The sequence below is a fragment of the Papio anubis genome, chromosome 4 (genome assembly GCF_008728515.1).
Source record: "Papio anubis isolate 15944 chromosome 4, Panubis1.0, whole genome shotgun sequence".
Taxonomy (NCBI): domain Eukaryota; kingdom Metazoa; phylum Chordata; class Mammalia; order Primates; family Cercopithecidae; genus Papio; species Papio anubis.
Window position 1 is genome coordinate 106,191,345 of NC_044979.1, and position 15,634 is coordinate 106,206,978.

Sequence of the window (15,634 nt, forward strand, 5' to 3'; positions counted from 1 at the left end):
ACACTCCTCTTGTATTCTCGGCTGAATTTCTGTGTTATCAGGGCTGGGGGTATTCTGGATGTATAAAAGGGTGAGTGGGAAAATAAGAGGGTAACTGCTACTGGATAAGATATTTATACATGGCTTAATACCGCAGACTATTCTTTCACCACCTACAAGGGAAAAACCAGATTTCAACCTGTTTTGTTGAAAAGACTCTGTTAAGGTAAGAACCTGAGAATGTACATGTTAATCAAGTTTTCAAAGGCAAATCAAAAAAGCCTTTCAATGAGTCATCAAGGTCAAACCTTCTTCCAAGGACATACAATCTGATTGGGGAGTTTCCATCTCTGATCTGTAAAAAAAAATCTTTCTTGCTATTTAGGTTAAGAAATAACCCCAGTTCTCCGATCTAATACACAAGGCTACTATGGAACATACTAAACTCAAAATTTTAAAAACCTTGTAACTTCAGTGTATCTGTGAAAGGTTTGTGATTTGCTAAACAGAATATCATGTCACCTAGGAAAAGATATAATTTAAAGAAGGCTTACTTTTTCCTCCCCTTCATTGTTTTGACAACTTGAGGTCTACCAAGATAAAATAATATTTTAATACTAGTACAATTATAACTTAGCTTTAAAGAAATTTTACGTCAAGACATCCTATTAGTGAAGGCAATTTATTTCCAATTAAATTTTTTCTACCAAAAAAGAAAAATGAACATTTGACTTGTTTTAAAGCACAATAAGGTAATATTATACATGTACCTATTATGTATGTGTTTTAATATAACAATGAATTGCCTATTCCATTCACACTATAAACGCTAAAATCAAAAGACTGTTTTCAGAGGATCAGATGTAATCTTTGCCATACTAATCATTGATTCTAATAAAATGGAGCCTATGTTAAATAGAGCTGGTGAATCAGAGGTAGCAAAATGGTAACCCAAGGGGAAAATGTGGCCCACAGAGAGGTCTTCATGGGTCTGGACCGAGTGTGTTTCTTTCTTTTTTTTTTTTCAGACAGAGTCTCACTTTGTCACCCAGGCTGTAGTGCAATGGCATGATCTTGGCTCACTGCAACCTCCGCTTCCCGGGTTCAAGCAATTCTCTCAATCCTCATGTCAGCCTCCCAAGTAGCTAGGATTACAGGCATGCGCCACCATGCCCAGCTAATTTTTGTATTTTTAGTAGAGACAGGGTTTCACTATGCTGGCCAGGCTGGTCTCAAACTCCTGGCCTCAAGCAATCCACCTGCCTTGGCTTCCCAAAGTGCTGGAATTATAGCCATGAGCCACCAAGCCTGACCTCAGCCTGTGTTTTAACTGACTTGGTATCAATGTTTACAAACTAGAAGACTTCCTATAAAATTCAGGTTTCTACCTTCCCTTGAAAATCTCGTAGATACTGGTTCCAAACTGTGGCTCAAACAAAATAACTGCTCTCTGATTTCCAATTTACTACTATACCCAGCCAGTTTCATTTACGATTTTTGCCCAGATCCTATAGGCATCTGAATTCATGAACTCATATACGATGACTATATAGTTTGCTAACCGAGGAAGATGAAAATCAGAATTTATTTCCTAACATAATGAAGTTGGTCCACATAGATATTTACTTTTAAAATCTGAACTCTGGCTGGGTGTGGTAGCTCACGCCTGTAATCCCAGCATTTGGGAGGCCAAGGTGGGTGGATCACCTGAGGGCAGGGGTTCAAGACCAGTCTGGCAAACATGGTGAAACCCTGTCTCTACTAAAAGTACAAAAATTAGCTGGGCATGGTAGCGCGTGCCTATAGTCTCAGCTACTCGGGAGGCTGAGGCAGGAGAATCACTTGAACCTGGGAGGTAGAGACTGCAGTAAGCTGAGACTGCATCATTGCACTCCAGCCTGGGTGACAGAGCAAGACTGTTAAATAAATAAATAAATAAATAAATAAATAAATAAATAAATAAATAAAATATGAAGTCTATAAATGCAAATGCACTGCTATGCCACAGAGTGTTGTGTGCTATGTTGCTCTAGTGCAGGGAAAAAGGGGTTGTCAGAATCACAGTCCTTTCCTTTTCTCTATTTTGGCAGAATGACTGCCAAATAAGAATGAAACCTCTATTTTAAATATCTCTGAGGTTTCCAATAACTCTACTAAGTTACTCTTGACAGCATAGAACTATTAACTTCCACTAAATTTAAGTAGTAAAAAATTTAGGGCCAGGTATGGTGGCTCATGCCTGTAATCCCAGCACTCTGGGAGGCTGAGGCAGGTGGACTGCATGAGCTCAGGAGTTTGGAACCAGCCCCGGCAATGTGGTAAAATCTTGTCTGCACAAAAAATACAAAAATTAGCCAGGCATGGTGGCACGTGCCTATAGTTCTAGCTACTTAGGGGGCTGAGGTGGGAGGATTGCTTGTGCCCAGGAGGTCAAGGCTGCAGTGAGCCATGTTTGCACCACTGTACTCCAGCCTGGGTGACAAAGGGAGATTCTGTTTAAAAAAAAAAAAAAAATTAAGTTACAATAACACAAGGAGAATAGTTTTTCCACTCAAATAGACATCTATCAATATCAAATGATACGCTAACTCTTAAATTATATGGTTGTGATGAAAATGCCTTTTTTGAGAAACATCGAACACTTTTTGAAAAATAAACTTTTTGCCGGGCACAGTGGCTCATGCCTATAATCCCAGCACTTTGGGAGGCTGAGGAGGGTGGATCACCTGAGGTCAGGAGTTTGAGACCAGCCTGGCCAACATTGCAAAACCCTGTCTCTACTAAAAATACAAAAAAATAGACGGGCATGGCAGCGCATGCCTGTAATCCCAGCTACTTGGGAGGACCAAGCAGGAGAATCACTTGAACTTAGGCAGCGGAGGTTGCAATGAGCTAAAATTGCCCCACTGCACTCCAGCCTGGGCAACAGAGTGAGATTCCATCTTAAAAAAAAAAAAAAAAAATGAACTTTTCTTGCAGCTTTCTTTTTCAACTCTTACTGCAACCATACTGCTTCACTCATGGATATGTCTTTTTATAATAAATCAAGATATATCACTCTTAATGTTGTATTATTAGAAAGTATGGGCCGGGCACAATGGCTCACACCTATAATCGCAATACTTCGGGAGGTCGAGGTGGGTGGATCCCTTGAGGCCAGGAGTTCAAGACCAGCCTGGCCAACAGATGAGGTGAAACATCACCTCTACTAAAAATACAAAAATTATCCTGGCGTTGTGGCAGGTGCCTCTAATCCCAGCTACTCGGGAGGCTGAGGCAGGAGAATTGGTTGAACCTGGGAGGTGGAGGCTGCAGTGAGTGGATATGGCCACTCTAGCCTGGGCAACAGAGTGCGACTCCATCTCAAAAAAAAAAAAAAAAGTATGTTTGTAGTTAGTAAATTATGACTTTGTTCTGATCAGAACCTCTGCTTGCTCTGAGACATACAGTGTTCTGGCTTTTCCTGATTGCTGTTTTTCTTCCCAGAAGGTGCCTTGTCTGTGCTTTCCCCTCAAGATGCTACAGGTCAGGCCGGGCGCAGTGGCTCCTGTAATCTTAGCACTTCGGGAGGCCAAAGCCAGAGGATCACTTGAGCTCAAGAGACCAGCCAAGGCAGCATAGTGAGACCTCCCACCTATCCAAAAAGTTTTAAAAAACTAGCCTCTGTGCTGGTGCGTGCCTGTGAGTCCCAGCTACTGGGGCTGGGGGCTAAATGGGGAGGATCGTTTGCGTCCAGCAGTTCAAGGCTACAGTGAGTTATGATCACACCCCTGCTCTCCAACCTGGGCAACACAGCAAGACCCTGTCTCAAAAAAAGATGCTACAGGTCTTTTGGTGACAGGGCTAATTTTACAGGTAATTGTTACTATGTAATCTTCTGAGAGTAAGCTGTTCAAGAAAGCAGTTGTTTTTTGTTGGCAAAGCTTTAGTACTTTCTGTTTTTCACCTTGCAGGAGAATAGAGAGGTTGCCAGAATCATGGGAAGATACTCCCTGTTTATGCCTTTTTTTTTTTGAGACAGTGTCTCACTCTATCACCAAGACTGGAGTGCAGTGGCACGATCTCGGCTCACTGTAACCTCCACCTCCCAGGTTCAAGCGATTCTCCTGCCTTAGCCTCCCAAGTAGCTGGGACTACAGGCGCCTGCCACCACGCCCGGCTAATTTTTTGTATTTTTAGCAGAGACAGGGTTTCACCATGTTGGTCAGGCTAGTCTCGAACTCCTGACCTCAAGTGATCCACCTGCCTCAGATTCCCAAAGTGCTGGGATTACAGGTGTCAGCCACCATACCCAGCCTCCTTGTTTATTCTTAAAGTATCCATTTTACTTGAAGATAGGCAATTTACTTTTTCTTTATTAGAATAAAGATACAATATGAAGTATGATACAAAACTCACATGAACTTAAGATAACATACAGCTTTTATCTGAACTATTTACTGCTCAAGAGCACACTAAGAATCTACTTCTGACCCACTGGTGAGAATGCACCTGACCCCAAGTAGCTTTCTGCAGGCTCTAATTCCAGATCCCTTCCTTAGCACCTATGAAGCACTGTGCTGTTTTCTGCAAAGGTCCAAAGCCACAGAAAACAGACATCTTGAGTTTCTGTCAAGTTTAAACATATCTAAGATAGTCAGGAAGCTGAGGCTACCATGGCTGCCAACATGCAGCAAGGCAGGGCTCAGCAGGCTCCACCTAGAATTACATTCTAGTCCTGCAGCCTGCTGTTTGCCCTGTATCACCTCAGTGGTCTCAGTGCCTCCCTAGGGACACACTGCCTAGACCAAAAAACTTGAGGCCTGGAACTCCTTGACAATGATGGGGAAAACAGAGCATGAGCACTGCCTCGGTTCCACTGTGGCAGACTTATCTGTGCGTGAAAGTCTAGCATCATTCCACCAATCTGTGCACTTAAGAGGACCACAATCATCCTGCAAAACAATACAGATTGCCTGCTTTACCAAGATCCAGATTGTGAAACTCAAGAGACTGTCAGCTGGGGGTTGGCAAGGCCTCAAAGGTAGCATCCAGAGACCATGGGGCTACTTGGCCATTCTGGCCCCTTTGGGTATCATGTTTCTGAGTCCCGGAGACTAGCCTTGAAGCTGCTGCTTTATCTAAGGAGGAGATGGATGTATGATATCATGTCATTATTCATTTGGTAGCTGAATAAGAATTTAAGTATATTTTCCCAGAGGTCTTGTACCATGTATTTCTTTGATTAAAGTGTTTTAAACAGTAGACTTGGCATTTATTGAGAATGTGCTCCCAAATGGTGGCATCTGCAGTACAAGTCAGCTAAGATTGCTAGTGCTGCTTAGAAGTCTCAAGTAATTCAAGTGTAGGATTAATCTCCTAAAGCTGGAATTGGGTCAAAATTAAAATTGCAAAGCCACAGGCCAAGCAGTGTCAATTCTCAATCTGTGGGGCTGCTGAGGCTCCCAAACTGCCTTCCGGAGAAATCAAAGAGCATTATTTTTAATCTAATAGTTGGAAATATCCTTCCCAACAAGCAGGGGTGGGGTAGGTCTCCAAATTAAGGAATACTGGTAAATAACTCTCAGCCATCTCTTTCAGCATCAGGGGGAAAATGCAAATAGGATTTTTATCATTGTAAAATTTATATTTGTGAAAGCCTTGTTCAATCAACTGCAATTTCCACACATAAAAAAAATCACATGTAAGAATGACTGCCAAATAGAAATAAAAATAACAGCTAACCTCTTTATTAGTGCTTTTTAGGTGTCAAGCACGATGATAACTGCAATATATGCACTAAGCATCCTCTCATTTAATTATCAAAATAATCTAAAGCAGGTATTTTCTTCACTCCATTTTACAATGTGGAAGTAGTACAGCCTAAGAGTGGATTATGAAATCACTATGTTAATGCTGCCTTCTCCCATCCAAAAGTGCCACTTTATATTAGTAACTTATCAATTTGGATCACAATTTTTAGCACAATCTCAGCACATTTTTAAAAAAGCAAATACTCATTAAAGAATACAGAAGCAGTAAAAAGAGATCCTAATAAAGGAAAGTAAATACCATGATTAAAATTATTTTAATCTTTACATAATGGCTTTACATAATTAAGTTTTACATAATGGCTTCAAAAGACTGGCCAGATTCCATGTTATCTATAATAAACAGCCAAATATCTGCTGGCTGCGAGACCAAATAACTATTATCAGCAAAAATGGTAAAATAGGACATGCACCACAGGAGAGAGGAACCATGCAGTTTTACCTATCCTATAAACAGACTTTCAGTCACTGACAATGCCACATTGAAGCTAATATAAGAACCTGAACAAAGTTAATTTGACCAAATATTGTCGGCCTTTATGATCTCAAAACTATGCCCTGCAGATAAACATTAGCTAATTTCTTCTTAAATACTTAAATGAGGTTCTGAAATGTATTAGTCCTGTAAAACACAAAACTGCTAAGGACTTAAAGTGAGCAATTTAAAAGTATTATTCATATCATTCACATCATAATTTGCTAACCTTGAAGATAATTTTGAAAATCCCATTTTTTTAATCTTTGAATAAGTGCTTAAATATTTATTTGATGATGATTAACAATTTCAGTGAAGCTCATGGACAAGAATCAAGCTTCAGTTCCCAAACTACTTATTGGAGCCTAAGCAAGCCAGGAATTTAACACAATAGGAAGAACCAGGGATTGTATGCTCCATCTAAGACATTAAAAAATCAATTAGAGGCCAGGGATGGTGGCTCACACCTGTAACCCTAACACTTTGAGAGGCCAAGGCGGGCAAATCACTGGAGGTCAGGAGTTCGAGACTAGCCTGGCCAAAATGGTGAAACTCCATCTTCACTAAAAATTAGCTGGGCATGGTGGGGGGGGCCTGTAGTCCCAGCTACTGGGGAAGCTGAGACACAAGAATCGCTTGAACCCAGGAGGCAGAGATTGCAGTGAGCCAAGATCGCGCCACTACACTCCAGCCTGGGCATGGAGCGAGAATCTGTCTCAAAAACAAAAAATAAATCAATTAGAAAACAAAAACAAATTAGAAAACAAAAATGTAATGTGGGCTACCGAACACTTGTCTGTAAGCGGCTAAATTGGCCACAAGTTTGTAACTCCCACATGAAAGCTTAGAACCAGAATCTGAAGCTGTTTTCCTAATATAATTGCTTCCTGTCACAGACAGTCTATGTAACAGATTATAAATTTTGATGAGAGCAATGTAGTTTATATACAGGTGATACTCATCTTGTCACATATTTACATGTCCTGAGTGGGAATTAACCATAACATAGAAATAATTTGAATTAAAAAAAAAAAAAAGAAATAATTTGAATATTTTAAAATGTCTTTGTTTTTGCTTATAAGATCATAGATAATTGTTTTAGTACATATAAATGAACTACCACTATTGAAATGGCATTTTACCTGCTTAAGAAATCGGTCAGATGCGTGGCTGTGCTTAGCTAATACGCTTGGCAGAGCAGGATTGGCATACTCAAACTGAGGATTGTAGGTATAGTCAGATTTGAAGAATCTCAGTTTTTCTTTCTCTAAGTTGGTGGGTTTTATAGCAGTCAGTATACAAAATTTCTTCCCAGAAAAGTCATCTCCCTTTTCAAAGCTTCTAGACAGCTGAGGCTGTGGCTTTGTCTTTGGAAGAGTGGAGAAATGGCACCACTTGACCTTGCTTTTGGGTTTAGGTGGCAGTACTATGCCATTCCCTGTAACAGAGATATCATGTGTAAACTTTACAGGACTCGACACTGAACTAGTGACAAAAACAGCAGGCCGCCTCTCCAGGCAGTACCAAGTACCACTGCTTGTCACCGGCACCAGGGCTTTCATCCTGCGAGGATCTTTGCTACGAGAAGTGTTAGGAGATTTGCTGGTTTTTCTACATCTTTTGGAGTAGGTGGAGGAAGACTGTTTTTGTGAGTGATACTTTTTTTCCTCCTTGCTCTGTAGTAGGACATTGTAACTACTGGTTCCAGTTGTGAAAATGTCTTTTAGCACTCCCGAGGATAAATGTGAAATGCTTCTTTTGCTGTCAATGATGAATGAATCTTCTGCATTTAGAATAGACTTCTTAGCAAGTTCTTGCTCAGGCCAGTGAAGCTTTTCTGTGTTAATAAACAAAATCAAAACAAAAGAAATAACAAAGATACCAGATGAAGCAAATTGTTTATTAGGAAAGGTATTCTGAAGATTCTTTAAACTTCGTAATTTTGCAATAATCATTAGAAAAAAACATTTTAAATATTAAAAGGATATATTACTAAACTTTGGTCATGCTAGATACTGTCATTTCTCTTCTCTATGAGTATATATAAGTTAAATTATCTATAAAAATCCTTAGCTTCAAACCATTTAGATGATCAAAGTCTAATATGTGAGATAATATACATAAATAATCTGAATACTTGATTCTACAAAAGAATGTAGATTTCGGCTGGGCACAGTGGCTCACCCCTGTAATCTCAGCATTTTGGGAGGTCGAGGCAGGCAGATCACTTCAGCAGGAGCTGGAGACCAGCCTGGCCAACATGGTGAAACCCTGTCTCTACCAAAAAATACAAAAATTAGCCAGGTATAGTGGTGGGCCCCTGTAATCCCAGCTACTCAGGAGGCTGAGGCATGAGAATTGCCTGAACCTGGGAGGCAGAGGTTGTTGTGAGCTGAGATTGTGCCACTGCACTCCAGCCTGGGTGACAGAGTGAGACCTTATCTCAAAGAAAAAAAAAAAAAAAAAAGAATGTGGATTTCATAGAAAGCATATATTTTAAAATAGTATTTTCAGTAATAAAGTAAAATCCAAGGCACTTTCAAAGGTAATACAATCTTGAAATTTGGAAATATATAAAAGGTAGCTATCAGTAAAAGAAGAACAACAAAGCCTTATTTACTCAAAAACCACTGTTAAGATTAAACAGATGGCATCTTCAAGCATGTTTTAGTAATGTCACTTAGTATGAATAACTGGTTGATTTTCTTCATAATTCTAAGCTGTATGTTAAGGTTAAAGAAAAACAAGCCTTTTTTTCTTGGCAAGTTAGAAAAGCAAATTTTAAGAACTATTACAAAGGTATTAATATATCAAATGGCAAGTGAAGGAGAGGGCAGCTTTGTTTTTAGAACTCGCAAGTGCTTTAAACAGGTAAGAATCACTGGATATACTGTTGAGCATTCACTACTTTAAAACTGTGTTGATCTGCATTCTTTCATTCAACAAATACGTAGAATACTACTGATTCAGCACATGGCTCTGATAAACAACTGTATAAACACATTGTTCTTACCAATAACCAGCTTCTAATCTGGCTCTGAAGACAAGGCATTCCTATGAAGATTTCAACAATAATACAATGTAGTATATAATTAAACATGAAAAACAAAAGACTGAAACAATAACCTATAGTTTAGATGAGGAAGAAAGCAATGTGAAGAGAAACAGATGAGGAGATTTCAAGTAGACCCTTGAGGGTTTTCAGACTCAATTCTAAACTGATGAAGTTTGTCTTAAATACATCTCATCTGAACAAGACTCCAGCTCAACTCCTGTCAATAAATGTTCACTGAATAAACAAGTGAATAAATAAATGACCCTAAACATGCAATTCTGCAACCATTCTGAATAAATATGTACTTGTAGTTCTGGGACCATTCAAATATGAGATTACTGCAGACATGAAAATATAACAGGAAAGACCCTAAACCAGTGGTTCCTAACAGAAGGCGATTTTACCCTCCAGGGAACATTTGGCAATGTCTAGAGACATTTTGGTTGTCACAACCGGGGAGAGGCTACTGGCATCTAGCAGGTAAAGGCCAGGGATGCTGCTAAACATCCTTCACTGCATAGGACAATCTCCTACAACAAAGAAATATTCATTTCAAAATGTCAATAGTATCAAGGTAGAGAAACTCTGATCTAAATATTAGTTTTTAAATTCCAGGAGTCATAGAGTTTAGAGTAAAGAGACAGTACTAAAGTAGATAATAATCCAAATATGTAAGGTATTTAAAAGTCTTTTTACTTACATTTTCTAGGCCAGCATGTGAAATCCGAATTCTGACGTCTAAAAGATAACAAAGCTATCTCTAAAGCTTGCAGGGGCTAAATGTCTATTATATGTGTAAGTTTAGAGGTAGGAGCTAGATCACATAGGGTCATGTTGAAGACAGGTTGTACAAAGAAGCTGTTCAATAAATGTTAAAGACTCAACAAGACAAAATTAACTGGACAAATAAACAAAACATTAATCATAGGCTGGTAGCTCCCAGTTTCTCAGGAGTTTCATAAATTTGTGTGTCGTCAACTAACAGTCAGAACTGGGCAGGCCAGGCAAACTGGCTAAGGAAAACCAGGACACAGGCTGTAGCCCGAATGCCCAGGAATAATGTCGGTTTCCCTAAAACGACACCACAAGCTTAGGAGACAAGGGGTGATAATGAAAAAAAACCGAAATAGACATGAAAAGGGAAAGTATAAAAGAACTCAAATAAGCATAAGCCTAGGAAGTAGAGTAAGGACTAGCCATAGCCGGAAAGGCAAAGGGAGGAAATCAGATTGTTTTCTAAACTGATCTTCGTAATAAAAAGGGATGGAGTTACATCAAATTAAAATCAATAAATAAGACTACTCTGAAGAATTTCTGTTTTGATGATTCACTACATATATGTTGTACTGATTTTTTAAAAATGAATATTCAATGTAAAAATGCTCTTTGTTTTCTAAGACCTAGTAGCTTTATGACCAAAGAACTGGAGTTGCCGAGTTCTGTGGTCATAAAGCATCAGTGACCTCCAAATTCACAATTTCGTGCCATCTGAAACAGCCTATACATTTCCAGATACTAAAAAAAAAAAAACCATCCTAAACCACCTGTCAAAATACTCGAGGAGGAGTGAAGTATGGCAGCGGGATGACAGTATATGCCTGACAGAACCTCTCTCCCCAGGAATTACAGCATTTCAGTTCACTTGCTAATTATCTCCTGAAAAGCTTAGCACGAGTCCTTTTGAAGCTCCATCTGCTGCTGAATAAAGTTTGGGAGTGTTAATGGTCTATTTATTTTACAAATGCCAATCCTGTTAAATGCTGGATAGCCCATGAAGTTCATAAAAGTGGAGCACATGGTCCTCCACACAACTCATACAAGATGGATATAAATTAATTTCTCAGAGTCACAGTAATTGTATTTCAGTTGCATTAAAAAGTATCATAGAACCTAAGAGATTGTTTTTGTAATTTTAAATACTATTGCTTATTTTGTGAAAAAAAGACCTGAACATGGTTAAGAACACTAAGAGGCTGATAACATTTGACACAATTTATTAAAGAACATCCTATTCTCTGAATCCTTTTTCCTGAATTAAAACATTTTTAAAGCATAAACAGACTTATTTGGAGGAAGTGTAGCTCGTGTTTTCCCAGAAAAGTAATAAGGTAATTAAAAAGCATACTTTCTCACATTAAAGGTACTCATTATATAATGTAAAACTTAAGCTACAAGCAATCTGTTTCACTATCATATTGGGAAGAATGAAAATAATTTGTTGATAGAAGAAAATTGTTCACCCCAACCTGATTACCCATACTGAAGAAAAAAGGGTAAATAATATTTGTACATTAAAATTGACAGTCTATTCACAAGTAGATGAATATACTGAAGTAATCAACACAATGAAAGCTTAGTATATATCTAGAACAGGAGAAAAGGATACCAAGATTCCTGACATCCATTCCCAGCTCTTTCAATGACCTCTCTGTAATATTAGCCTAATCATTAAGTCCATCGTTACCTCCCATTCCTCATCTAAAAGAATGGGGGAAAAGGGAGACACTGCTCTCTAAATGCAGTGTTTCACAACTGTGAGTAGGTGAGGTTTCATAGGAATCAAGAGGTCTCTGGCTGAAAAGGAAGATCACCAGAAACAAAGCCTGGTGGCAAATACTATTCAACCAGTTTTGACCTACAAAATGGAAATTTCCGTGGTTCACTAATACTTACAAAACCTGAGAATCTGGGATAATTTTATACCACAAAACAATAGGTTACTTGATTACAAACAAAAGAAAGGCCAAAACAAAACAAAATAATCCCCAAACAAGGTAAACTTTAATTTTATCAAGAATTTCATCACTTAAAACTCAAAAGAAGCCAGGCACAGTGGCACATGCCTGTAATCCCAGCTATTTAGGAAGCTGAGGCTGGAAGATTACTGGAACCCAGGTGTTTGAGTCCAGCCTACAGAACATAGCAAAACCCCAACTCTAAAAATCAAACAAACGAACAAACAAACAAACAAAAACACCTCAAACAATATCAACAGTAGAAAGGATAAATTGTGGTAGGCTCATACAACAGAAGACTATACGGCAATGAAAGGAAAACTGACATTGTAAGCAACAATATGGATGTATCTCAGACAATGTTGAGCAAATGAAGCCACATCAAAAGATTATATAGTGTATAATTCCGTTTATATGTAGTCCAAAACAGCAAAACTAATTTATGGTATTAGATGTCAGAATAGCAGTTACCTTTGAGGGATGAATCATAATCTAGGAGGAGATACCAGGAAACCTGTTAGGTGCTGGAAATGTTCTCTATCTGTTCTGGGCAATGGTTATGTATGTACAAAGTCATTGGCCTGCACATTTAAGACTTGTAAACTTTAAGTTACACTTTAATTTTTTTAAGGATGTATCAAATCAGTATCCTTAAAAATATATTTATGGCTCAATTTGTCCACACTATAACAGATTATCTATTAACTATAGTATCTCTAAATTCAATAGCAACCAATGTAGCTTATCAACTTTAAGAAAATGAGACGAAAGGCACTGCTAATGTCATTCAGGAATTCAGAAACTTGACTGTACTTTAGGATTCCTAAAAATTTCACAGTCCCAGGTAAGAGCAATTCAGTGTTGCTCTATTAGTAACTTATAATGGGACACTGTTGTTTTGGGGTCAGAAACTTGTATGTTTGTTGTTTTTACAGTTAGAAATATACAGAGTAGTCTAGATACCCTTGATGGTGATGGTTGTGGTAAGAGTGAGCATTATACATCATCTAAAACAACACTGAATGTGCCAGAAACAAACATGGCTTTCCCTTGGGATGGACAAAACTCCTGACTGTGGTCTATGAGGTCACTCTCGGTCAGATCCTTCTGCCTCTGCAGCCTCACCTCACACTGTGTTCCTCAGTTTCTCCACTTCAGCCTTCTCTCACTTTGACCATATCTCATCCTTACCATGCTCTCTCCGAGCATACTTCTTCACATGCTGCTCTCTGTGTCTGCTGGGCCCTTCTATCCCTCTTTTTCTTAGATTAATTCCCACTCATCTTTCAGTTCAAATAGCACTTGGTCAGGAAGCCTTCCTTAACTCTTTCATTTTAGAACCTCATAACACCTTATATCTCTTCTTCGAAGTCCTTTATCATGGTTGCAGGTTTATATTTGTTGTATGACAGACTTCCTCAACAATGAAATTATAAGCTTTTTTACAACATACATCTGTGTTTGGTTTTGCTCATTCACTATCCTGCTTATGAAAGGGTGGCCAGAGAAGTAGACAAGGGAAGAGAATATTTGAGAGGAAAGAAAGGGTAAAAGACTTAGTTGCCCGACCACTGTGGAAAAAATAATCCCAGGAAGGCAAAAGAAAAATGAAACAATTAGTGATGTTGAAGACAAGTTTTAATGGTAAGTTTTAATGGAAGTACCTGCCACTGTAGAACAAATAGGAGCTATGTGCCTAGGTATTTTCATCCTGTACGGCCTAACGCTGGCCTTAAGACTTTCGTTTCCAGTATTTCTAAACATTCATCTTTGATATAAAGACACTTCATTCTGGAATGACTCATTAATCACTTCTTACATCACATACAAATAAAGCCAATAGGAAATCATAAATGAACATAATCTTATATGGTTTCTCACAGCATTTTGTTAATGAATGAACTAGATGTCTTCTATTTTGAAAACAACAAATTTACATTCAAGTGAAATAGGATTTTCCCAGGTAAAAATTATTACATACTTGCCTGTGATTAAAAACCTAAAAACTAACACTTGAGCAAACCATCAGATAATGTGACACAGATATTAAATGAAATCTTGAGGTTGGGTTTTGTGGCTCAAATCAGTGTACAGTCACTATAATAGTGAGCTGATTTTCCTAGTAGTTGACAATATGGGCTTTGGAATGGAGCTGTCTGGTATGAATCTTGGCTCTGTTTATTAATAGCTATAACCCTGACCAAGTTACATAACTTCTTTGTGCTATAGTTTCCTTATCTGTAAAATGGGATGATAATAATAATACATACTTCGTAGTACTGTTGTAAGGATTTTAAAAGTTAATATGTGTGAAGTGCTGAGAACAGTGCTGGACTATAAGTAAGCAGCCTCTGTTAACTATTATTAGTATCACATTAAATATTATATTCAGCTCCTACAGAAACACCACATGGAAAAATGTACATAGGGAAATATTTTGAATCATTAAATTTGAATTCCAAGGCAAATTTCATGTTAGTAAGGTAATTAATCTATATTTTAGAATCAAGATTTTAGTGGCTTTAGTATAATAAACCCTCTTTTTTTTTTTTTTTAAATCCCAGAAGCTAAAGTAGAACCTTTTTTTTTTTTTTTTTTTTTTTTTTTTTTTTTTTTTTTGTGACAGGGTCTCAATCTGTGACCAAGGCTGGAGTGCAGTGGCAATTCTGGCTCACTGCAACCTCTGACACCTGGGCGCTCAAGTGATACTCCTGCCTCAGCCTTCCAAGTAGCTGGGACTACAGGCGCAGGCCACCATGCCCGGCTAATTTTTTAATTTTTTGTAGAGATGGGGTTTTGCTGTGTTGCCCAGGTTGGTCTCGAACTCCTGAGCTCAGGTAATCCATCTGCTCTCTGCCTCACAAAGTGCTGGGATTACAAGTGTGAGCCACTGCACCCAGCCTGAGAACCTTCCTCTTTAAAAGGCCATGAGAAGTCAAAAAAAACCTTTTCTGATTTGATTCCATTTTTAAACAGCAGAGATAGCATATACTAATAAGTCAAAAGTGGGTAAGATATTACATAGGAAGTGATTTCAGAAACAAGTAATTGCTTCATTCCTGAAATATAAAATAGTAAGTCTGTTCTATATTTGTAACAACTTTTAGAGCTGAAAAAAAAATGAACACATTTCCATCAGTACTCTTACCACAATCAAGTTCTGCTAACCAAAAAGAAGAACATGGCCATCTTAGATATCAATGAATCGTGAGGGAATGACCAGGGGAGAGGAGGGCATGTTTTCAGCTTAACTCTCTACATGAAGTTTCTGGCTATCCAAATTGGGTTTTTCTGATATCGCAGTGAAATGCTGGGCACCGGGCTCTAGAATGATTTCAACTAGTTAAGTACTATATAAGAGAGAAAGTAGTCTGAAAAATGACCCAGTTATTTTTAAAGGAATTGTAAATTAGAGGCCTGAATGGTCTCAAATGGCTATTTGAACTTTATTGTACTATAGAAATTCACTGCCAAATTATTTATCTCAGGGTTTGCAAACATACAGGGTTGAACTGATAAATGTACCGCCACTAAATTATAGGAAGGGAAATGAGACAAGAGGAGTGGGTCTACTACTTTC

At 38.3% G+C, this 15,634-nt stretch overlaps 1 protein-coding gene across 6 annotated transcripts in view; it reads right to left on the bottom strand.

Annotated features, from left to right (window-relative positions):
• Positions 1 to 15,634, bottom strand: part of KIAA0895 (KIAA0895 ortholog) — a 66,827-nt gene that overhangs the window by 24,511 nt on the left and 26,682 nt on the right. For all 6 annotated transcript variants that reach the window (XM_021935894.2, XM_021935891.2, XM_021935895.2 and 3 more), the window contains one exon: positions 7,407 to 8,101. In XM_021935894.2, the coding sequence (XP_021791586.1) occupies positions 7,407 to 8,101 (695 nt within the window). The remainder of the gene's footprint in view (positions 1 to 7,406; positions 8,102 to 15,634) is intronic.